This window comes from Phytophthora cinnamomi (genome assembly GCF_018691715.1).
Source record: "Phytophthora cinnamomi strain GKB4 chromosome Unknown Contig26, whole genome shotgun sequence".
Classification (NCBI taxonomy): domain Eukaryota; phylum Oomycota; class Peronosporomycetes; order Peronosporales; family Peronosporaceae; genus Phytophthora; species Phytophthora cinnamomi.
The window spans coordinates 1,075,490-1,096,486 of NW_027150959.1; the positions used below are offsets into that span (position 1 = coordinate 1,075,490).

General features: G+C 58.3%; 13 protein-coding genes across 13 annotated transcripts; 7 read left to right on the forward strand and 6 right to left on the reverse strand.

Moving 5' to 3' along the window:
- Positions 1 to 174: 174 nt before the first annotated feature.
- IUM83_08751 (Membrane-associated, eicosanoid/glutathione metabolism (MAPEG) protein) lies at positions 175 to 639 on the reverse strand (the record flags this gene model as incomplete). Its single annotated transcript, XM_067933144.1, has 1 exon — positions 175 to 639. The coding sequence occupies one exon, from the start codon at positions 637 to 639 to the stop codon at positions 175 to 177; it is 465 nt and encodes a 154-aa protein (XP_067794136.1).
- A 273-nt stretch (positions 640 to 912) lies between these two features.
- On the reverse strand, positions 913 to 1,407 carry IUM83_08752 (Membrane-associated, eicosanoid/glutathione metabolism (MAPEG) protein; the record flags this gene model as incomplete). The annotated part of the gene is made up of 1 exon (XM_067933145.1): positions 913 to 1,407. One exon carries the CDS (start codon positions 1,405 to 1,407, stop codon positions 913 to 915), a length of 495 nt encoding a protein of 164 aa, XP_067794205.1.
- Positions 1,408 to 1,793: 386 nt separating this feature from the next.
- Positions 1,794 to 2,270, reverse strand: IUM83_08753 (inorganic phosphate transporter 1-6; the record flags this gene model as incomplete). The annotated part of the gene is made up of 1 exon (XM_067933146.1): positions 1,794 to 2,270. The coding sequence occupies one exon, from the start codon at positions 2,268 to 2,270 to the stop codon at positions 1,794 to 1,796; it is 477 nt and encodes a 158-aa protein (XP_067794075.1).
- Positions 2,271 to 2,724: 454 nt separating this feature from the next.
- Positions 2,725 to 3,207, reverse strand: IUM83_08754 (inorganic phosphate transporter 1-6; the record flags this gene model as incomplete). The annotated part of the gene is made up of 1 exon (XM_067933147.1): positions 2,725 to 3,207. The coding sequence occupies one exon, from the start codon at positions 3,205 to 3,207 to the stop codon at positions 2,725 to 2,727; it is 483 nt and encodes a 160-aa protein (XP_067794073.1).
- Positions 3,208 to 3,361: 154 nt separating this feature from the next.
- IUM83_08755 (UDP-N-acetylglucosamine transferase subunit ALG14) lies at positions 3,362 to 4,250 on the forward strand (the record flags this gene model as incomplete). The annotated part of the gene is made up of 3 exons (XM_067933148.1): positions 3,362 to 3,739; positions 3,842 to 3,950; positions 4,036 to 4,250. 3 exons carry the CDS (start codon positions 3,362 to 3,364, stop codon positions 4,248 to 4,250), a joined length of 702 nt encoding a protein of 233 aa, XP_067794074.1.
- A 388-nt stretch (positions 4,251 to 4,638) lies between these two features.
- On the forward strand, positions 4,639 to 5,910 carry IUM83_08756 (N-carbamoylputrescine amidase; the record flags this gene model as incomplete). The annotated part of the gene is made up of 5 exons (XM_067933149.1): positions 4,639 to 4,737; positions 4,827 to 5,178; positions 5,250 to 5,317; positions 5,395 to 5,685; positions 5,761 to 5,910. The coding sequence occupies 5 exons, from the start codon at positions 4,639 to 4,641 to the stop codon at positions 5,908 to 5,910; spliced, it is 960 nt and encodes a 319-aa protein (XP_067794072.1).
- A 298-nt stretch (positions 5,911 to 6,208) lies between these two features.
- IUM83_08757 (n-carbamoylputrescine amidase) lies at positions 6,209 to 7,635 on the forward strand (the record flags this gene model as incomplete). Its single annotated transcript, XM_067933150.1, has 3 exons — positions 6,209 to 6,785; positions 6,859 to 7,067; positions 7,129 to 7,635. 3 exons carry the CDS (start codon positions 6,209 to 6,211, stop codon positions 7,633 to 7,635), a joined length of 1,293 nt encoding a protein of 430 aa, XP_067794200.1.
- A 97-nt stretch (positions 7,636 to 7,732) lies between these two features.
- Positions 7,733 to 8,242, reverse strand: IUM83_08758 (Ribosomal protein S15; the record flags this gene model as incomplete). Its single annotated transcript, XM_067933151.1, has 1 exon — positions 7,733 to 8,242. One exon carries the CDS (start codon positions 8,240 to 8,242, stop codon positions 7,733 to 7,735), a length of 510 nt encoding a protein of 169 aa, XP_067794207.1.
- A 318-nt stretch (positions 8,243 to 8,560) lies between these two features.
- On the reverse strand, positions 8,561 to 10,912 carry IUM83_08759 (Uracil phosphoribosyltransferase; the record flags this gene model as incomplete). The annotated part of the gene is made up of 5 exons (XM_067933152.1): positions 8,561 to 8,664; positions 8,729 to 8,825; positions 8,891 to 9,221; positions 9,288 to 9,437; positions 9,513 to 10,912. 5 exons carry the CDS (start codon positions 10,910 to 10,912, stop codon positions 8,561 to 8,563), a joined length of 2,082 nt encoding a protein of 693 aa, XP_067794201.1.
- Positions 10,913 to 12,728: 1,816 nt separating this feature from the next.
- IUM83_08760 (Uracil phosphoribosyltransferase) lies at positions 12,729 to 13,936 on the forward strand (the record flags this gene model as incomplete). The annotated part of the gene is made up of 3 exons (XM_067933153.1): positions 12,729 to 13,267; positions 13,335 to 13,762; positions 13,833 to 13,936. The coding sequence occupies 3 exons, from the start codon at positions 12,729 to 12,731 to the stop codon at positions 13,934 to 13,936; spliced, it is 1,071 nt and encodes a 356-aa protein (XP_067794245.1).
- A 224-nt stretch (positions 13,937 to 14,160) lies between these two features.
- Positions 14,161 to 14,592, forward strand: IUM83_08761 (t-complex protein 1 subunit alpha; the record flags this gene model as incomplete). The annotated part of the gene is made up of 3 exons (XM_067933154.1): positions 14,161 to 14,254; positions 14,314 to 14,438; positions 14,512 to 14,592. The coding sequence occupies 3 exons, from the start codon at positions 14,161 to 14,163 to the stop codon at positions 14,590 to 14,592; spliced, it is 300 nt and encodes a 99-aa protein (XP_067794140.1).
- A 1,758-nt stretch (positions 14,593 to 16,350) lies between these two features.
- IUM83_08762 (U2 small nuclear ribonucleoprotein A') lies at positions 16,351 to 17,107 on the forward strand (the record flags this gene model as incomplete). The annotated part of the gene is made up of 2 exons (XM_067933155.1): positions 16,351 to 16,417; positions 16,488 to 17,107. 2 exons carry the CDS (start codon positions 16,351 to 16,353, stop codon positions 17,105 to 17,107), a joined length of 687 nt encoding a protein of 228 aa, XP_067794048.1.
- Positions 17,108 to 18,121: 1,014 nt separating this feature from the next.
- Positions 18,122 to 20,456, forward strand: IUM83_08763 (rab proteins geranylgeranyltransferase component; the record flags this gene model as incomplete). The annotated part of the gene is made up of 3 exons (XM_067933156.1): positions 18,122 to 18,198; positions 18,275 to 18,317; positions 18,396 to 20,456. 3 exons carry the CDS (start codon positions 18,122 to 18,124, stop codon positions 20,454 to 20,456), a joined length of 2,181 nt encoding a protein of 726 aa, XP_067794146.1.
- Positions 20,457 to 20,997: the final 541 nt, after the last annotated feature.

Below are 20,997 nucleotides of genomic sequence, written 5' to 3' on the forward strand. Positions count from 1 at the left end.
GGCGTCGACCGGGGCCGTTGACGAAGCTGCGGCGTTTACAACGACGTGAGGCCTGATCGGGCAAAGCCTGTACAGTTATCCAGGGCGTGCGTGGCACGTCAACGTGGGGTCAGGGTGTGTTCGAGCTCCTATGGACGAGTACATTGATGGTGTCGACCTTAACCTGCCCTACGCTTAGATGAGGATGGCGACGACGGCGTTGCCGACACCAACCAATGTGGCGAGTACGCCGGCGGCCCAGCAGATTGCGCGGTGCGGCTGCTTGGCCTTGAGGTACACGTACGTGTGCAGGCAGCGCGCCGCCGTGTAGACGGTCATGGCGCCGGCATGCACCGTGGGGTTGCTGCCGACCAGGATGCCACCGCCGAAGACGAAGAGCGCGAACGGGATCGACTCGAGGTCGTTGGCGATCACGCGGCGCCAACGGTGTTCCACCTCGCGCGCCTGGAGGATCTTGTCGTCGGTCGTCTTGCTGAGCCCGTAGTCCTGCTTGATCTTGGTCATGCCGAGCTTCATGTCCTCGGGCGGGCGGCCGCCCGACACGAACGTTTTGCCGCCCTGGATCCACGTGCACGCCAGGAACTTGAGGTACAGCACCGAGCTGCACGCCACGTACACCTTCACGTTGCCGTCCACCATGGTGCCTTGCGCTTGGAGATCGATTCTGGAGGTGTCGTGTTGGATAATGACAGAGGTCTCAACGAGACCGCCTTGAAGACAAGCACGTCGTCGACGTGGTCGTGTCAATTGGCCTCCACAGCAGCGAGGATTTGCTGTCCGACGTTGACGTGCCATGCCAAGGCTTCCTGGCTTGCGGCGAAGACGTGAACGGAGTGAGTGCGTCTACGACAAACGGGTGGATTGGATTGATGTTACTGCTGCTACTGGTGCCTGCCTAGCTGCGCCTCGCGTCTAGGACGAGAAGGCGCCGTAGAGCGCGTTGCCGGCGCCCGTGGTGATGAAGATGACGCCGAACAGCCAGCAGAGCGCGCGGTGCGGGTGCATGGCGTTGGCGTAGGCCACCGTGTGGAAGCAGCGCACCGCCGTGTAGCCGACCATGGCGCCGATCTGCACGGCCGGGTTGCCCTTGGCCATCACGCCAGCGCCGAAGACCACGAGCGCCAGCGGGATGGACTCGAGGTCGTTCTGCACGATGCGCCTCCAGCGCAGCTCCGTGAGCTTGGCCTTCTGCAGCTTCTCGGCCTCCTCCTTGGAGATCGCGGGCGGCGTCACCAACCCGTAGTTCTGCACCGGGTTCCCCTTGGCCAGCGGCAGCTTCTTGTCCTCGGGCGGGCGGCCGCCGGCCTCGAACGTCTTGGTGGCCTGGATGCCCGTGGCCAGCACGAACTTGACGTACAGCACGGCTGCACAGGTCACGTAGGTCTTGAGCTCGGTGGACGCCGACATCTTGCCTGCTATTAGTGCCGGTGCTGCGAGGGTGAATGGCAGAGTGAGTGACGGCTATGGCAATGGCAGCAGCGGCGTAGTAATGGATAGGGATCACGCCCCAGGCAGCAAAGGACGAATCCGTTCACCATCTCGGGCGTAGCGGAGACCAAGGACCTGATGGCGTGAATGGCTCGCCCGTTATTGGCCGCTGTCCCACTCTGTGACTGACTTCAGTCCGTCAACTTAATCGGGAGATAGCCGGGCCGATTAATCTCCCGCATCAAGGTGGACGGAGACCCAAAAAATAAACAAAGCGAAGCAACAATCCAGCACTTTACTGTATTGCGTTCTTGCCCGACTACACGTACGAGGGTTTTAGTTTTGTATAGCTGGCTGTTTGCAATCTAACTGAAGACACCGACAGTGGAGTTGATGGCGCTGACGACGATCATGAGCACGCCGATGCGCCAGCACCACGCGCGGTGCGGCTGCAGCGAGTTGGCGTACGCGTACGTGTGGAAGCAGCGCACGAGCGTGTAGACGGCCAAGCTAATGACAAACAGCTCCTTGTTGCCGCCGGCGAAGACGCCTCCGATGAACACCAGCAGCCCCAGCGGGATGGACTCGAGGTCGTTCTGGATGATGCGCTTCCAGCGGTGCTCGATCTCGCGTGCCTTCATGAGCTCGGCGTCGTTTGTGTCGCTGAACAATCCGTAGTTCTGCTCGCGCCGGCCCTGGGCAAGAGCTAGGTTCTTGTCCTCGGGCGGACGGCAGCCAGCGTCGAACGTCTTGGTGGCCTGGATTCCAGTTGCAATGAAGAACTTGAGATAGAGAATGAGGGAGCACACCACGTAGGCCTTCAACTCTGTAGATCCGCTCATGGTGGGCTGGTAGTTCTGGGGGAATGGCGTCAAATGCGTAGTGTCAAACTCATCGCGTACGTCAGACAATGTAGCCATCTCGATGTGTTTACGTTAAAACACCTATTTTAGCCAATCGCACGACGAGTTACGTCAGCGAACAGACTCCCGATTAAGTTGATGGGTACAGGTTCAACATGGCCCCAGCAGATCCGAGGGCGGATGCCGCTCCGCCGAATGTCTGGTTGCCACTGCAACTGCTGGGCATTGGGCTGACGCAGTTTAGGGCTATTGCCAATATACTGTCAGGACAGAAGAGCAAGCGCAGGAGAAATAGAATGCACGGCGCTCTGGTCTTCCTTCGCCTGTAGCTTACAGGCTGTAAGCGACTGCGTGCATCAGACTGACATCAGTTGAAGGCGACATAAATTGGCTCGATTACAGCGTACCATAAGCCTACAGTTACTGTAGCTTCCTAGGCGTACACGCCGACCACGGCGTTGACGGCGCCCACCACGATGGCGACAACTCCGAGGCGCCAGCACCACGCGCGGTGCGGCTGCAGCTCCTTGGCGTACGCGATGGTGTGGAAGCACCGCAGCGCCGTGTACGTCGCCATGGCTCCGATCTGCACACTGGGGTTGACACGGTCCTCGATGGCCACGCCAATGCCGAACACCACCAGAGCCAGCGGGATGGACTCCAGGTCGTTCTGCACGATGCGTCGCCAGCGGTGCTCCACCTCGCGCGCCTTGAGGATCTTCTCGTCCTTCTCGGCCTCCGGATCCATGCCGTAGGTCTGCTTGGGGCGGCCCCTGGCCAGCGGCAGACTCTTGTCCTCCGGCGCGCGGCCGCCGGCGTCGAACGTCTTCTTGGCTTGGATCATGGTCACGCGCAGGAACTTGAGGTACAGCACGCTCGTGCACACCACGTACGTCTGCAGCACCGACGAGCCCATTGTATTGGATATCAGTACAGTGTATCAGTTGAAGCGGCTTGTGCTGGACGCGAGCGATTCCGAAGTGATGCGCAAAAGTTGCCTTTCGTACCCCCTTGTGTAACCTGGTTACGTACCCGACTATAACCCAGTTACAATTAACGTGGCAAGAGATATGGAGCTGCTCGGAGTGCTGCCGCGGATCGCTGCGGCGCTGCTCGTGGCGGCTGCGCTGCTCGCGCTTCGAGTCTGGCAGGTGGTCGTGCCCCGCCGTGTGAAGGCGAGCGTGGCCAGCTACTCGAAGCCGCTGTTCCACCGCCAGAAGCGCGGGAATGGCAAGGCCGCTGGTCGGCAGATCCGCGTCATGGCCGTGCTGGGCTCCGGGGGCCACACCACGGAGCTGCTGAAGCTCATGAAGAGGCTCAAGAGGGACGTGTACACGCCCATCACCTTCGTGGTGGCCGAGACGGACAAGACCAGCCAGGCCAAGACCGAGCTGGACTGGAAGCCCACGGACGCCGACGCCTTCGCCATCATCCCGCGCAGTCGAGAGGTGCGGCGCTGCAGTGCAATGCAATGCAATGCAATGCAATGCAGGGAGGCCGCTGCAGTTGCTGCAATGACGCTGAGGGTGTTGTCTTGTGTCTGTGAACAGGTCGGGCAGTCGTGGTCGTCGACGGTGTGGACGACGCTGCGCTCGTTCCAGACGTGTCTCGGACTGGTCTACAATAGGCGCCCGCAGTTGGTGCTGTGCAATGGGCCCGGTATGATACGTTGACGAGACTCGGATGTGTTACTTGACGGGGGTTAAGCTAATGTCTGTGGTGTTGACTGTGGTGTTGTTTGCAGGCACCTGCATCCCTATTTGTGCGGCGGTGCTGCTGTTCCGCGTCTTGGGCATCCAGAGCGACTCGAGGATCGTCTTTTGCGAGAGTTTCGCTCGCGTGCAGCACTTGTCGCTCACCGGCAAGCTGCTGTACTACGTGGCCGACGAGTTCGTCGTGCAGTGGCCGCAGCTGCAGGCCAAGTACCCGCGCACAAAGCACCTGGGCGTCATTTGCTAGAGAACCCGCGGCACCGAAAATGCGTCAGGATGGGCGGGCGGTCACCGCGGTCTCCACTACAGCACCAGCTCAATACAGAGCGCGGCGTCAATGCACATCGCACATCGGCGAGGCCGCAGTCATGCAGCACCTGCCTGTTCATGGACCTCCACTGTCTTACCTCAGTACCCATCAACGTTACAAACGTTTTGCGGACGTCTAGCTATACAAAATCCAAGTCATCAATTCCGTATCCACTGACAAAAGCACTGATAATCCGTTATCAACGTTGACGCACGCGTCGTGGGGTCGCGAGGCACGTCCGCATACAAAAGTGCAGTATACCGCACCGCTCGACGCCTGTCCGAGCCATTGTCCGAGCCGCCCTCCTGCCCCTCTCTCCGTCGCCATGCACGCGTCCGTGGGCCGCGTCGGCTCGTCCTCAGGCTCGCTGGGCTCCAGCTCCGCCAACGTCGGCTTCAAGGCGCCGGCCACCGCCGTCGAGCGCGTAAGAAACCCCGTAAAATTCCGTTATCGGAGCTGCTCAACTAACGTTAATAAATTACGGTAACGCTCCTTTGCTGCACTGCGGCGTAGATGATGACGGTGGCGGCCACGCAGATGAGCTGCGGCAACCCCGAGGAGAACATCAAGAAGGCCGAGAGCCTCGTGCGCATCGCCAGCTCGCGCGGCGCGCAGGTGATTCTGCTGCAGGAGCTGTTCCAGTTCTCGTACTTCCCCATCGAGCTCAACGCCGGCAACTTCCAGCTGGCCACGACGCTCGACGAGTCGGCGCTCGTGCAGGGCATGGCGCTGCTGGCCAAGGAGCTGCACGTGGTGATCCCCATCAGCTTCTTCGAGCGGTACCGCAACTCGTACTACAACTCGTGCGCCGTCATCGACGCCGACGGGACCGTGCTGGGCGTGGCGCGCAAGATGCACATCGGAGGTACGGATGCCTGCCTCGCGTTGCAATGGCTCGCTGCCCCTCTGGACTGACGTGGGGGTTGCTGGTGACAGACCGCCTTGGGTACAATGAGAAGTACTATTTCACGCCCTCGGACGACTCGTTCAAAGTGTGGAACACGGTGAGCTGATGGAGTTATTAGCAGACAATCGGGTTGTTGTTATGCAGTGGCTGAAGGGTTTTTATTGATGTGTGTAGCGCTACGGCAAGATTGGCGTGGCTATTGGCTCGGACCAGTGGTACCCGGAGGTGGCGCGCAGCCTGGTGGTGCAAGGCGCGGAGCTGCTGCTGTACCCGAGCGCTATGGGCAGTAACCAGTACGACCCGAACTTCGACCCGCGTGACCAGTGGCAGCGCGTGATGCAGGGGCATGCGGCGGCGAGCATGGTGCCTGTTATTTGCTCCAACCGCGTCGGCACTGAGGTCGTGGATGGAATTCAGGTCACATTCGTCGGATCCTCGTTCATCACAGGCCAGACCGGCGAAATGGTGCGTGCTGTTTTACTTTCTTGGAACGCGTCTAGTTGAACATCATTTTTTGAATAATTCTTTTGTTTGCCACAGCTCAAGATCGCTGATCGCGAGTCTGAAGGCGTGCTCGTGGAGAGCTTCGACCTCGAAAAGTTCCACGTCCGACGAGCCAGCTGGGGTCTCGTCCGCGATCGCCGACCCAACATGTACGGAGCCCTCATGACGCGTGATGGACCGCAGTAAAACTCTTCAAAACATACCACGCTTTCACGAGGAGTATCATACGGCGAGCTGAGCTTCGAGGGTTGCAACTCAGCAGACAAGTCCGAAGCGTAGAATGCGTGTGCTGACCTGTCATGTCGTCGACGTATTGTCCGGCACGCAGCAACATCCAAGACAACACAGGTAGCCCTCTAAATGTAGCTCTGTGCCCAAATTGACGCTGTTCGCCTTGTGTATTTTTACGCCTCAAGTTGAAGTGATCCCAGCTCCAGGTCAGTTGGCATTCTCCTGCCGTCCGGTTCCACCGCACTCGGAAAACATGAGCACCAAAGTTACGACGGGGCCCGCTGCTGGCATTGGCCGGCGAGTCAATACGTTGACGGCCAGCCGGCTGCGCGAAAAGCTGGCAGCTCGCAATGGTCCGAGGCACTCGGTGTACTGGGTGCAGCCCAAGAAGGGCGAGGCGAGATTGCCGAGCTACGCCAACGTGATGGAGGCCACCAACATGGCTGCGGCCGCCAAGAAGATCGAGTACACGATGCTGGGCAAGTACACAGGCGACTGGAAGGACGGCCAGAAGCATGGCTACGGCGCGCTGATGTATGCGAACGGCAACAAGTACGAAGGTGAGTGGGTGGAGAACAAGCGCCAGGGTCGCGGCGTGTACTGGGTCGACGAAAAGAAGAAGCTGCGCAAGCAGTACGCAGGCGAATGGTACAACGACCACCGTCACGGACGCGGTACGTCCTTCCACGAGGACGGTGGCAAGTACGAGGGGCAATGGCTCAACAACAAACGTCATGGGCACGGTCGAATGATCTACGGCGAGGACCAGTCTGTCTACGACGGGGAGTGGGTGCGCAACGAGCGTTCCGGTCGCGGCTCGCTAGTGCTCGGTAAGTAGAGTTGAGGTGCCTGCTATCACCGTAACAACCCACTAATGTGTTTTCGGGGGATGAACTGCAACAGCAAACGGTGATCGGTACGAGGGTCACTGGCTCAACGACAAGAAGGAAGGTCCCGGCCGGTACTTCTACAAAGCTACTCGCAAGATGTACGAAGGAGAATGGGTCGACGGAGCCCCCAAGTGCGGAACCTACCACGACGACACTGAGTTCCGCATGCACGACGATGACCTCGACGATAATGACAGCCACAACACATTTCAGCTGCCAGAGGTTAGTCAATCAAATGCGCTGCTTCACGAGCACCATCTCTGACTTGGTGTTGCATTGTTAGCTGGAGCTCGCCCACCCGGAGCAAGTACTGAGCGAAGGCGTGGCCGGTATCCGCCAGGACCGCGTGCGCGAGCGAGCTTTCCACGACGACGATGAGAACGAGGACGCCACTGATGAGGAGCCCCGCCGCAGCTCCATGACCGCGACAGATCTCGAGCCGGGCGTCGTGGTGTTCGACGAGCAGATGCTGCACGCGATCCAGAGTGAGTTCGCCGCGCTCCTCGCCGAGCAGAGCGCCGCGATGGCCGAGAGTCCGGACAAGCAGTCCTCCAAGACGCGCAGCGGCTGCATCCCGTGCTCCTGCTTGCCTGGACTGCTCGACGTGCTGCAGCTGGACGTGAGCGAAGAGCAGCTCGCCGAGCTGCTGCAGGAGATCGGCGCGTCGCCCGACACGCTCGTGTCCTTCGCCGAATGCGTCGACATCCTGTCCCTGCTCATGGAGAGCCAGGAGGCCCCGCTGCTCGAAGAAGACGAAGACGCGTACGACGACGACGCCAGCAACTACTAAACCAAGCACAAGCACAACACCAGCAGCACCCAACAAGAGCTGTCGTCTTCTCTTCTCATCTCTCTCCTCTCTCCTCTCCCCTGTGTCTCTATCTGCTTCACGTGAAGCGCAGGCCCAGCGCCGCCACCACGTCGCGGAACTTGTGCAGGTCCTTGCGGCGCAGGTACTTGAGCAGCTTCCGCCGCTTTTCCACCATGGCGATCAGGCCTCGCCGCGAGTGGTGGTCCTTCTTGTGCTGCTGCGCGTGCGCCGTGCAGCGCAGGATCTTCTGCGTGAGCACGGCGATCTGCACCTCGCTCGAGCCCGTGTCGCCTGGGAAGCGCTGGAACGTCTCGATGGCCGTGGCCACCTGCGCCTTGTTCAGCTCGTGCTGCGACGCGTTGCGCAGGCTCAGCACGGCCTTAAGTTGCGCCAGCGCCGCGGCTTCCTGCTCGTCCTGCGGCTGCACGTCGTCCAGCTTGAGGCCAAAGCGGTAGCTCTCGTCCGCCGACACGCGCGGCGGCGCCACGTACGACACGCAGCGCGCGGCCTGCAGCTGCAGAGGCACAGAGGGGGACGAGCGCGCAGCGGCGGCGGAGGCGCGGGCGAGGCGGGAGAGCGCGAACATGGCGGCGTCCGTCCGAGTCCGAGGCTTCCTGGGCGTCTGTGAGGCCAGGAATGGATGGAGAGCTACTGGAGTGATGCGCACGTGTGATTGGAAGAAAAGGAGGAAGAGATTTTAACCAATCATGGGAGATCAGTGGAGATGGCTACATTATGGTTGAAGTGGCTTCACTTTTTGCTGCAGCGCATGGGGTCTTCGTTTTAAACAATTAAAATAATAGTGGAGTGATACAGCCACGCACGCCTGGAGGTACATTAGCTGTGAAGACGTTGGCTGGCGAGGTGGCGGTGGAGGCGGAGTGGGATGGCTCGGTTGCTGGTCTTAGGCGTCGTTGTAGCGCGAGACGAAGTCGCCGAAGCCCGGGATGATGCCGTCCGTGCGCGGGTCCACTTTGCCGTCGATCGCGGCAGTGATGACCTTCACGTCTGCACAGATGAAACGTGTGAGGTTAGCACTGATTGAGTGCCTACCGTAGCGACACGCACTTACGTGGATAACGGTTGCTGATCTTGACGATCCCGTCGCCGGCGATGAGGATCACGACCAGGGAGATGGTGCTTTCGTCGCAGCCCACGCTGCAAAGTGCCTACACAACCACAGATACTTAGTAAGCATTTTCTCGCACCACGATTGTCAGACTTGGCGCTTTACCTCGATGGCCTTGCATTCGGCGTCTCCAGTGCTGCACGTAGCGGAAAAGAGCAGGACTTGGTTGTGAACGATGTTCGCCGGGAGGTCCATGTGGTCCAAGAGCCAGCCTCGCTGCCCTCGTCTATCGATCCCTTTTGTCACGTGGATCGATCCTTGCGGGGCATCAGGCTCCATTTGATGGAAAAGCACTAGGAATGGAAACCCCTCGGCTCCGAGGGCGACGCCACAAAACCGATGTTTGCGCTCCAGGCCGCGGTACAAGTGCCCGGTTCCTGTGACCACCTCCACGCTCTCGGTGCCGAGAACTGCGAGAGCTTCCTCCAGTAGAATCCTGCATTTATCGACGGCAATGTGTTAGATGCGAAAACTTTGCTGAGAGGATAGCGTAAGTACTTACATAATCAGACGGCCTGCCACACGCCGAAACGTGGCTCCATTTGAGCGGTTGTCGCGCAGCATTGTCATGAGCAGCAGGACCGAGTTGGTCCGCACCTCATGTACCATCATCTCCACGCCTGGTGGGCCCGCAAAATTCTCAGCTTGATCCCTGCGTGTACACACAAAAAGCATGTCAATCCACAGCAGCACTTCACGCCGCTTCACGAAGCAAAAGCAGTCGTACATTTCCTGGGCAGATTTCACCAGCATGTTGTAGCGCGAGAGGATCTCGAAGCGATTCTTTTTGATGTGGCAGATAGCTGCTCTCGTCACGCCGAACTCCCGCGCCAGCGCCGCCTGCTTCTCCCCGTTCTCGATACGCTTAATAATGTTGCGGCGGTCCGTGTCGCGCAGGTACCTCACCCGCTTCTTGGTCTTCTTCTCTCCTTCTGGTGAGTCGTCCTCCACGACAGCTTCATCGTCTTCTTCGTCGTCATCGTCGTTATCCTGATCTTCAATAATGGACGGGGCGCGTCGCGCGTTGTTGTCGTCATTCTCCACCGGGCCGTTCAACTTCGGCGTTCCAGCACCAGACGGCGATTTGCTCCGCGTAACCGGCCCCATCATCCTCACATCCGGCACCTTCACGGGGGTGGGTCGAGGTGGTCGTGGCGGCGGCGCTGGGCCTGGGGACGCAGCCCTGGGTGCCGACCCCGCCGACATCGGCCTCACTCCAGGCCCCATTGGCGACGCAGCTCTCCTCTGCATCTGCATCTGCATCTGCATCTGCGCTCTCTGTTGCTCCGTCAACGCGCGCACCTCGTCTGCCTCTGCAAGAGGAACAGGCTCTCGGGGGAACCTCCTCTCAACCGGCGAGGCGTCCACCCTCATCACAATGGGCGCCACCAAGTGCGAGGCCGGCGGCGGGTACGACGAGGACCTCAAGTGTCTGGCCGCAGCCGTAGCTGCAGTCTGTAGCTGCTGTCGTCTGAGCTGCAGCGCGCGTGCATCCACACTGAGCCTCTGTCTCTTGGCCGGGTCCTGCTCCAGGTAATAGTCTTCTCCCTGTTGCTGCCTGTACATCTCCGCCGCTCTGCGCTGCATCTGATACTGCTGTTGCTGTTGCTGTTGCTGTTGCTGTTGCTGTAGCTGTAGCTGCATCTGCTGCTGCTGTTGTTGCTGCCGCCTCCACTGCTGCTGCTGCGTCTGCTCGGCGTAGAACTCCCTGGCCAGCCGCTGCCTGTGCGTCAGGTTGCGGTGCCGCTCGCGCAGCTCGGCGTAGAAGGCCTCGCGGTCGTGCGAGGCCGCCGCTTCCTCCCGCATCACGTCCACGTCCATCTCCTCCTCGTAGCGGGAGCGCGTCTGCAGCTCCGGCGCGTAGAGCGCGTATCGAGGCGCTGGACGGCGCGCCGCAGCGCCATCCGACCGCGCCACGTACGTGCGGCGTCTCGTGTCGTCGGCTACGGCGCTAGAGCTGCTTGTGGTAGCGTTGCTGGGGTGTGCGGCGCTGCTGATGGTGCGCCACTCCTGCGCGCGAAGAGCTGCGGCCGCCTGCGCCAGGCTGCGGGCCACGGACGTGCCGCCGCTGCGCGCGGCGGGGGGCGGCGCGCCGAAGGACCGCGGGTTGGGCGCGGGCGGGGCCATCGGGGAGGGAGGTCGCTGCTAGCCGAGGTGAAGCCGTCGCCCTTGCCGTTGCAGCGCTGGAAATCTTGACTGGCCGTGTGGCGGGGGCGGTCCTTCTCCAGGGCCTAGTACATAGTATGTACTGAATAATATTATTATACCGACTCTCGGAACTGGCGTCCGTTTTCGCCAGTAATCGCTTCTCCGAGTCGAAGCTCGGGCAAGATTCACGGTCGTAAAATCGCAAAATGAATCACTTTTTGACAGGTTATGCGATGTGTTCTTCGATGGAAAACAACCGGATTCTCAAACGGTCTTTGAAAATGGCTTATGTTATCATTTTACAGAATGTTTACCTGCAGAAACCGATAATGTGGCAGTGATCCGAGCTTGTTTTTGGCGGATCTCGCTTAGAGCGGGCGCATCCAATACTTTAGGCAGGGATTGAGCGCTCTCATTCTTAAACAGTTGCGATTGGAACATGCGTCAGCTGTAACGTTTAAAGCGACTGAGCGGCGCAGAGACGGGGAGGGGACAGTTGGACTGCAACCCTCTCTACGCGTGATAACACCCGCCTATCGCGATCTTGCTTGAGGCGCACAAGTCGTGTGTTCGAAGGTGTTGTGTGACACAATACCTTCTTCGAAAAGCGAGGCATGGGCTGCAGCACACCAAACGGAGATTGCGTTGTACTGGACAAGCTGTCTCTTGTGGGGGTGCCCGTATCGCCATTAGCGTGGCGAGACAAAAGCCGGGTCATCCCCTGAGTTGAACTCGCCACCAATTTGATCGTGCGCTTGTGCACTCGAGATTCGAGTGTGCAACCAGCCTACGCACCCATGGCTAGCGCGAGCTCAGCGGCGATCTGCTTGATACTTATGCGCAGCTGCGCAGGTTTCAAATGGTCAGAATTTCAGCGGTGTGCGAGTGTCTCCAGCAAATTCGGGTTGTGTGGCGGGTGTAGCGGGATGGTTTTCATCTTGGTGTTGTGGCTGTGAAGAGACCGCTTGTTAGAGCAGGGCCTAACCAGCAATACATATCTAAGCTCCGAAGCTCCGTGAAAGACCGTCCTCGACACAACCTGCCCACCTGCCCCCCCCCCCCCCCCCCAATAGCTGCTTGGCTGCCATCTTCGATAGGGTCTACTCCGCCCATTTCGTAGAGGTCAACGGCAGCTATCCGTGATGGAATGTGACTCGAACGTAAGGCTAAACGTTGCAGCGAGCCTGGCCTCGAGCCTGCGCCTGCCAAATAGAGGCAGCGAGCTGCTGGCCTCACTGAGCGGCATCGCCAATAAACACGCGCTTAGCGAAGTCAAGAGAAGACTACTGGTGCAGTTCAAATATGCAGAAGCAGCGGAGATCAAAGTCCAAGCTTAACCGTATCTGCTGCTTGCAACCAGCAGCAACAGCACCGCCATCGAGTCGCACACGGCTGTTTTACTGTTGACGACCAGCAACGCCGTTGCTGTAGCGGGTGGTGCCAATCGCGTCCACGAGTAGGCGCCCCGAAATGGGTCCTGTCTGTATCAACGCTGCCCTTCTTCCCCCATGAGCTGCGCCGCTCGCGTATTTTTGTAGCCGATGCACCAGCGCGAGCCTTTGGCACTTGGAAGGGCGTGCTCGGTTGGCGCAGGTGGCAAGACACTCGTCCTTGCTCGCTTGCTTGCTCGCTCGAAAGTTTGGGCTCGCTCGGGCTAGCAGCGCTCACATCGCAAAAGGCCAGGCAAGTCCCGCTTCGCATTTTTCCGTCTCGCTAGTCGATTGCAGGGTCGGGCCCTCAACGAGACACTGGTTGTCCCACAACGACGACGAGCCAAGTTGAAGCGGCCTGCAACATGCAGCAGCAGCCCTTGGGCGAGTTCATGGCACTACACGCCGCTGCCAACGGTATTGTCGGCAGCAGCGTGTTCCGCCTACAAGACGAGCAGGGCGACAGCGCGGTGCCTCTAGCATCGCCTTGTGGTGAGGACGACGAGCAGCAGCAGGAGGCCAAGACCGAGGAGAACGAGGACAACAACGCGCCGCACAAGAAGCCCAGACGGCGCGTGCGGTATCTGCACGACGCAGAGCGCCACAGCATCATCAAGCGCATTGAGAATGGCGAGAAGCAGGCCGCGCTGGCGCGCGAGTTCGGCGTCACGCGCGCAGCCATCTGCCACATCAAGAAGAACCGCGAGGAGATCGTCACGCGCTACGACATGCTGGTCAAGCAGGCGCAGGAGATTGACCGCGCCGAGAACTTCTCCGAGCCGCCGGGCGAGGACCTGATGGTGCGGGAGATCCGCTCCAGCCCCGTGCTGCTGCTCATGACGACGCTAAGGGACAGGGAGACAGACCCGCCGAGCTTCCGTCGCGCCGCGGGCAGGCTGATCATGTAAGAGGTGGCAGTCAGCGCGCGTCGAAACTCTAGCTAACCTTTTGCTGCTACTGTGCATTGGCAGGCTACTGCTGGAGGAGGCACTCGCCACCATCAGTGCGCAAACGATTGAAATGACCACCTCCACGGGGCACCCGGCGTCTGGGTTGCAGCGTACCGAAGAGTTTTGCGGCGTGACCGTCGGCGCCGAAGGGTTCCCGTTCCAGGTGCTATTCCATCAGATGGAGCCGGACGCGCCGCGAGGCTCTATCCACGTCGGACTGGAAACGCACCAGGAGGGACCGAGCGAATGGCGCTTGGAGCACATGGACTTACCAAGAGACATCGCGCAGTACAGCGTGCTGCTCTTTAGCTCGACGGTGAACACGGGTGGCGGCGAGTGCAAGGCCATCGAGGCGCTGTGCAGTCTGGGTGTTGAGGAGAGCCGCATCACGCTAGTGGCCATCCTGTGCTCGACTGACAGCCTCGTGGCCATCTGCAACCGCTTCCCAGGTAAGTATTTTGTTGCCTGCAGGCGGATTCCGGTCACTCACCAGCTCACATGTTGCGACCGTGCATGCAGGTGTACGAATTATCACGAGCGCCATCGACAGCAAGGTCGACCCAGAGACCCAGGCGATCATCCCGGGCATGGGCGACTTTGTTTCTCGATATAACGGTGAGTGACCAGCAGCTAATGAAAGGATCATCTGCTCGAGTCCTGCATAGCGCCAGCAGCAACAATAGGCTTCGTTATTTGCTATCTATGTACAGGAATGTCCACGTCAGGTGGACGCAATGTCATAATTACAATTTCCTCTTCATTTTTTTTTTACCAAAAGTATTGGAGCCAAAAGATACCAAGTTGAAGTTGTCTGCGACTTTTTAGATTTTAGATCACGCCCGACACGATGGAGAGCGCAGTGTTGCTACAGGCTGTCGCTGGCGTGGCGCACACCGTGCGATCGCTTTATGGCCCCAACAAGCTGCGCAAGCAGGTCACAGGTAAGTGGGTGACGATGATCTTGTGCTGAAGATCACACCACTGAGTGTCTTTGATGCAGACGAGCTGGGGCAGACGCTGTTCTCGGCGGACGCGTACACGGTGGCGAGCGCGTTGCAGAGCCTAAACGCGGGTACTGCCATCCTGCAGCAAGCTGTGGATGAACAGCGAAGAATGTTCGGCACGGTACGAGGCTGCATCACCTTTTGAAACAATTGACTTCGCGTCCGCTTATGCTACTGTCGTGGTGATGGCGCAGGGCTGCACAGTGTTGCTGAACCTGTGTGGCGTTCTAGCGGAAGCTGTTCTGGAGCTTCGACACCAAGGGCTGACAATGTAAGAGTTCTGTGCTAATGCCACTTGGAAGTGAGGGTTGATTGTTTCAGTTTGATGCGTTGCCCTTATGTAGTGACATCGTCCAGCAGGCGTTATCTGTAGTTGAGAAGACTTGTCTTGAAGTTGGTGACTTCGCAGGCAATTTTTTTTCTGTTTCATATCCTCACTAACTTAGTGCGGTGGCATTGTTTGCTATAGACAGCAAAGTTAATGCGGGTGCCGACAGATGAAGCCATTCCATCCTTTCAGAAGTTGGCGTGGCCTCTCCAGCTTGCAGCTTTGGGTCGACTGCTGTCCACAAAGTGAGTCTTTGTTTAGGGCCCAGTGATGTATCAGCGCTGACGGTACTGTTTCCCCTCCGTAAAACAGGTCAATCGCGACGTCCTTGGCGGTGGAGGCGGCAGCCAAGCTGGACCCCGTTGAATTCTGCGGTGACGAGTGTATCGCCGTCGATGATCTTATAACAACACACGTGCTGCTAGGAGGGGTCACATCTGCGATCAGCTCCCGAGTACTTGAAGGCGTGCTGCTACCGATCGCGAATTCTTCACTGCGCCAAAGCCTGCGAAGTCGGTGTGCTCCGTGCGTCGACGCCACGATTTTGGTTGATGGGGGTGTGGCGGTCCTTGCTGGAGATTTTAAGTTGGCTGACGTAGCTGCCAATGCTTCTATTCACGTCATTTTCGTCTACGGCGAGATCAGCGCACAGGCGCTAGATGCGTCTGCTTCAACTCCAGGTGCTCCTCTGTGCATTCCTGTGTCATCGTATAAGTCACTGCGTCTACTTGCTGAGATGAGTGGGGCTGAAGTTAGTGATTCTTGGGACGAACTTCTACCCAGTGCAATCGGTTGCGAGCGCCTTGATATCAAAACGCTGGAATTATCCGTGACTTCAGCTCAAGAAGATGATGATGAAGGCGACGAAATGGCGTCGTTCTACTTGCAGGTTGTGCTGCCCTACGCTAGACACCAGACACATGTTTCAATCGTTGTCCAAGGGCCAACACGATCGCTGGCAACTGAACTACGAGGCGACACGCGCAAACTGATCTGTCGACTGCGCAATGTGCTGGGTTCGGGATTCGTACTCCCTGGGAACGGTGGATTTTGGTGTGCTTGCGCTGCTGCCGTGGCCCAAGAAGCCAAGTCATTCTCGAACTCGAACCACGAGCTGCTGAGCTTTGCAACTGCACGTTTGGCAGATCCGATGCTTGAATTAGGCGTCATACTACTTGAGAATTCGGGTGGTTGCCACGCAGACGCCACCGGATCTTTTTTCTCGCGACTGGCAAAAGTTCAAATGGTGCGAAAGCGCTTTGAACGAGGCGTGCAGGACGTCGGTGCCAGCAAGTTCTTCTCGCGCTACTACGACTTCCGAAGCACCGAGTACGCTGTACTATCACCGAGAGCAACGGAGCCCGAGAGCGAAGACGATCGAAGTTTTCACGCTGACGAGTACAAATCAATGGGTTCCGCCATTCGAGGAGCTTGCCGAGTGCTTTGGCTGATACTAAACATCGATCAACACCGTGTCAACTAGAAATGCAAGTCATCCATCTATTTCAGACAGTTCTCATGGCCGAGGAGCGTAATAAGGCACAGAAGCACTATTTTCAGGCCGACGTAGTAATGGTTAGCGCTTTAGAATGCTGCTTTCAGCTTTAATTTGGCTGTGCACTGCGTAGAAGGAAATCGATCTGATCGAGGTATGGCTTCTGCGTCAGCGGCATCGACCGGTGCATCGTCTCCGAAGAAAACAGGCATGCCTCGCCGTCAGGCTACGGCGGTGCCTCTGGATTATTCCTTCATGGGGCTCTCAACCCTCTCAGGTGCGTTGTTTGAAATGATCATGTATCCATACCACAACGACATGCTCATGCTAGCTGTCGTGGATGATAGAAATGCAACAACATGACCCGGTGAGCGGCACGAAGAAGGCCCAGCTCGTTGGTAACTTAGGAGCGACTTCAGGTGGCGACGATGAGCTCAGCTCACCCACCAGCGTTGATACTTCTGCTCGACTGGACGCTTCGGCGTTGACAACAGGTTCTGGTCGACAGTCCAAGAAGCGCCAGGTGCCGGTATCGCTGCGTGTGAACAACAACAAGATATCCAATCTTGACGACATGCAGGAGGCGCTGCGTGCTGTGTTCGACTACCCGAGGATGCTGCAGTGGCTGGATCTGTCAGGCAACGAGGTCGAGACAATCCCCCCTGATGCCTTCTCGGCATACCCGGAGCTATTCACGCTGCATCTGCACGGGAATTTGCTGAGCAAGTACTCGGATGTGGACGCGCTCGCCAAGTGGCTGCCGCGTTTGCACTCCATCACTCTACACGGGAACCCTCTCGAGGAAAAGAAGCACTACCGAAACTACGTCATCGCGTCCTTTCCTAATCTCAAGCAGCTCAACTTCAGCTCCGTGACTCCTGGAGACCGCGACAAGGCTGAGACGTGGGCAAGTATCTACAAGAACGCACGTGGTGGAGGCAGGGAACGTAACGACGACGGTCTGTAAGGGCTCAAAGCAAGTCAAAGTAGAAGTGTAAAAGACAGCAATGGAGTTGTTGCTACAACTAGATCTCTGCGTCTGATACTCCGCACCACGCCGACCTGCAGGTCAACTCGCCAGTTCGGCACCGTCGACGAAGCGCGGACAGCTACACTCGCCACCAGTTGCAGACGTCGACGAAAACCGACCGTGGCACTGGCTGACGACTGCGCGCACCTCGGAGGAGCGCTGCGCCTGTCCGTCTCTATAAGTGATACTTCAACAACTTCAACCACTTCAACTAGCCGGTCTGCGCGAGCCAGTCCAAAAGATCGCGAGGAGGGGTCCTCGTTTGAGTTGGCACCTCCCCGTGCGACGTCCCGAATTGCATGGCGTACCCGGCCCGGCCGAGCCAAACCATTGCACCATTACACCCAGCCAGCCAGCCATCCAGCCAGGCAGCGTCACGCTGCCAGCGTGTGGGGCTCGACTATCGCACATGGTCTCACGCTGACCTCGCTTCCCGCTGAGTGGCTGGCTGGCTGGCTTGGGGTGCGTAATGGTCGCCTCGCTCGTGGCTGCGAGCGAGAGATTTAAATCACCAGTTGCCGAGGCTGATTTCTTTCGCGGCGTGGCGTTGTGGGCGGAGAACGGAGCAGTGGGAATAAGACGGCACATTCGTATCCACACATGTGTGCATGCTGTTTATCCAAATGGGTTCACTTCAACATTATAAACTTCCGAACCTCATGTTATGTTTCAATATGTTGTATTCAAGGTTATTTTGGCACCTCCCATTTCGAATGACTCAGTCGGAATATTGAGTTGCTAAAGGAGCTCTCCTAGTCGCCGCACTTCGCCACGATTCCCTCGCTCGCCGTCTGCGTCGCGCTCACGGCCGTGTCCCTGTACATCTCGTTTCTGCGCGAGTGGCTCACCAAAGTTCTGCTGGAGGTGGCGCCGCTCTTCGAGTTCTTCGTGCGCGCATCAGTGGACGCCTACGTGGACTAAAATACAGAGATATAGATACTATCGACAATTATGGACGCTAGTCTGAAGGAGACCGAGTACGACGTGCTGCTGGTGGGCACCGGCATGGTAGAGGGGATTCTTGCAGGGTAAGTCTCTAACCTTCCTGCAACATTGCAACAAGTGGTGTGAAACGCTGATTTACGTGGCGTTGATTGGCAAAAGGGCATTGGCACGCGTCGGCAAGAAGGTGTTGCATCTGGACCAGGTTCGGCAACTTGTTTGCAACAAATTATTAGTTGTGGAAGGTGTCATATAAATTGTTGTTCATGATGTTGTACGGTAGAATGACTACTACGGCAGCAATTACGCATCGTTCCCTTTGGCGCAATTCCTGAGATGGACCAAGAACGAGAACATTGCTCCTCGCAATTTCGGTGACGAGGAGGAAAATTGCCAAGTGGAAAAGAAGGCTGGAGAGACTGCACCAATTGATGCGGACAACCAGCGGGTGTTGCCTATGAAGAGCTCCTTCGAGTGCCGCCTGCTGGAGGAGGGTTTCGCCGACGAAGCCACGAAGGAGGAGCTCCTGCGTCAGTCGTCGTCGTTCAGCATCGATGTGAACCCGCGACTGATGTTGTCGTCGGAGCAGTTGGTAGAGATTTTGATCACGTCGGGCGTGGGGAGGTACCTCGAGTTCGCGGCAATTGAGCGCACGTACGTGCACTTCCAGCAGCCTGTATCCGGGGCTAAAGCTGATGACGGTGCGGAGCCTGACACGGTGTGGGAGGTGCCGTGCTCGAAGAAGGATGTGTTCCAGAGCAAGCTGCTGGGTATGGTGGAGAAGCGGCAGCTGATGAAGTTCTTGCAGTTCGTGGCCGACTACGGTGAGACCCATATCTTGCACGAGGACGTGAAGACCAAGAATGAACGCACGCTTGCCCTTGGGCGTGCTCTGAAGCGGCCACAAAACAAGGCCAGCCAGGCAGATGGAGATGCTGAGCTCGAAAAGTATCTTGACCGTCCGTTCCAGGAGCTGTTGGAGAAGCACTTCAAGCTCTCCTCCAAGTTGCAACAGGTGGTGGTGTACTGTGTTGGTCTAGCCAGCTTCCCGGCCACGAAGAACCAGATTTCAGCTCGCGAAGGCCTGGAAGCCGTCTATCGCTATGTGGCATCTATCGGACGATTCACAGGCACTGCCTTCTTGGCACCACTGTATGGTATCAGCGAGCTCGCGCAGAGTTTCTGCCGCCTTAGCGCTGTGTACGGCGGTATTTACGTGCTCCGAGCTCCAATTGATGGCTTCGTGTTGGACACCGAGACAAATGAGCTTCGCGGCGTTCACTGCAGTGATGGCGATGTGTTGCGTTCGAAGCACGTGGTGACCAACGGCAGCTACGTGGACAATCTTCGAATCGCCAAAAATGACGAACCGACACACACCCACGGCCAGATTTTGCGAGGTGTATTCGTTCTGAAATCGTCTATGCGGGAAGGCATGAACCGCCTTATGCTTGTCATCCCGCCTGAAGACAGTGAGTTCCAGAACCCGTTTGCGATCCAGGTCATCCAGCTTGACGTCGGAGCGTACGCGTGCCCGAAGGGCTACTTCCTCGTGCAGATTTCGATGCCGTTGCCGACTGAGTGGTTCGGTCAAACCGAGAAGCAGCAGACCCTCGTGCAGAGTGTGATCCGTCGCCTGATCCTGAGCTCGGAGTCGGAGCTGCAGCAGAAGCAGGGCCAGCAGAGCGCTGCAAAGGTCGAGGTTACGCCGAAGGAGCCTACTGGTGACACTGCAGTAGAAGCGGATGCTGGAGCTGCTATCAACTCGACAGATGCAACTCCGCCCACCAAGCCAAGTTGGAGCGACCGGATCGCCTGGCGGGTCATCTTTACCATGGATCACCTCGCGTCCGGGGACGCCAAACTGCTCAACGTTAGCGCAAAGGCGACGGACCTGCCCGCCAATGCCTGGGTGTGCGAAACGTCCATGGCCGAGTTCGATGGTGTTGCGGATCCGCAGAAACCGTCTGTAGGTAGCAACGCCGCCAGCCCACTGGAGATCCACCTCGAGAGCGCGAGCGCCAACGCCCGCGCCATCTTCGAGGCGCTGTGTCCCGGCGAGCCGTTTCTGCCGAAGAGCGCGAGCGCCGAGCAAGCCGAGCAAGAGGAGCAGGAGAGCGAAGAGGACGCCGTGCTCCGCGCCGCGCAGAAGCTGGCGCAGCAGACCCAACTGGCAAAAGAGCAGCAAGAAGGAGGACTATCTGGCACTGCAGCGGATGGAGGTGTTGTTACGGCAGTAGTAACTGAGACCAAGGAGGCAAAAGACGAGGATGTCGAGGTTCCTACTACAAGTGTCGATGGTCCGGACACTGCCACCGCAACGTTGAACGAGGAGATTCAGTGATCTGGTTCGAACAAATTGACGCCAAACGTCCGGACTACACCGTCTCCGTAGCTAGCTACATGTCCGTTAGATGGCTGGCACTGCGTTTTTTTTTAGTCATTTGCCTTTCACTGGCCCCGAGGGCGGACTATTCACGCCATGCAACTCAGCGCGCGTCTGAACAAAGCGTGCTCACGCGTGAGTATGAGTGTGGCGTCTTATTCCCACTGCTCCGTTCTCCGCCCATAACGCCACGCCGCGAAAGAAATCAGCCTCGGCAACTGGTGATTTAAATCTCTCGCTTGCAGCCACGAGCGAGGCGACCATTACGCACCCCAAGCCAGCCAGCCAGCCACTCAGCGGGAAGCGAGGTCAGCGTGAGACCATGTGCGATAGTCGAGCCCCACTCGCTGGCAGCGTGACGCTGCCTGGCTGGCTGCCTGGCTGGATGGGTGTAATGGTGCAATGGTTTGGCTCGGCCGGGCCTGGTACGCCATGCAATTCGGGACGTCGCACGGGGAGGTGCCAACTCAAACGAGGACCCCTCCTCGCGATCTTTTGG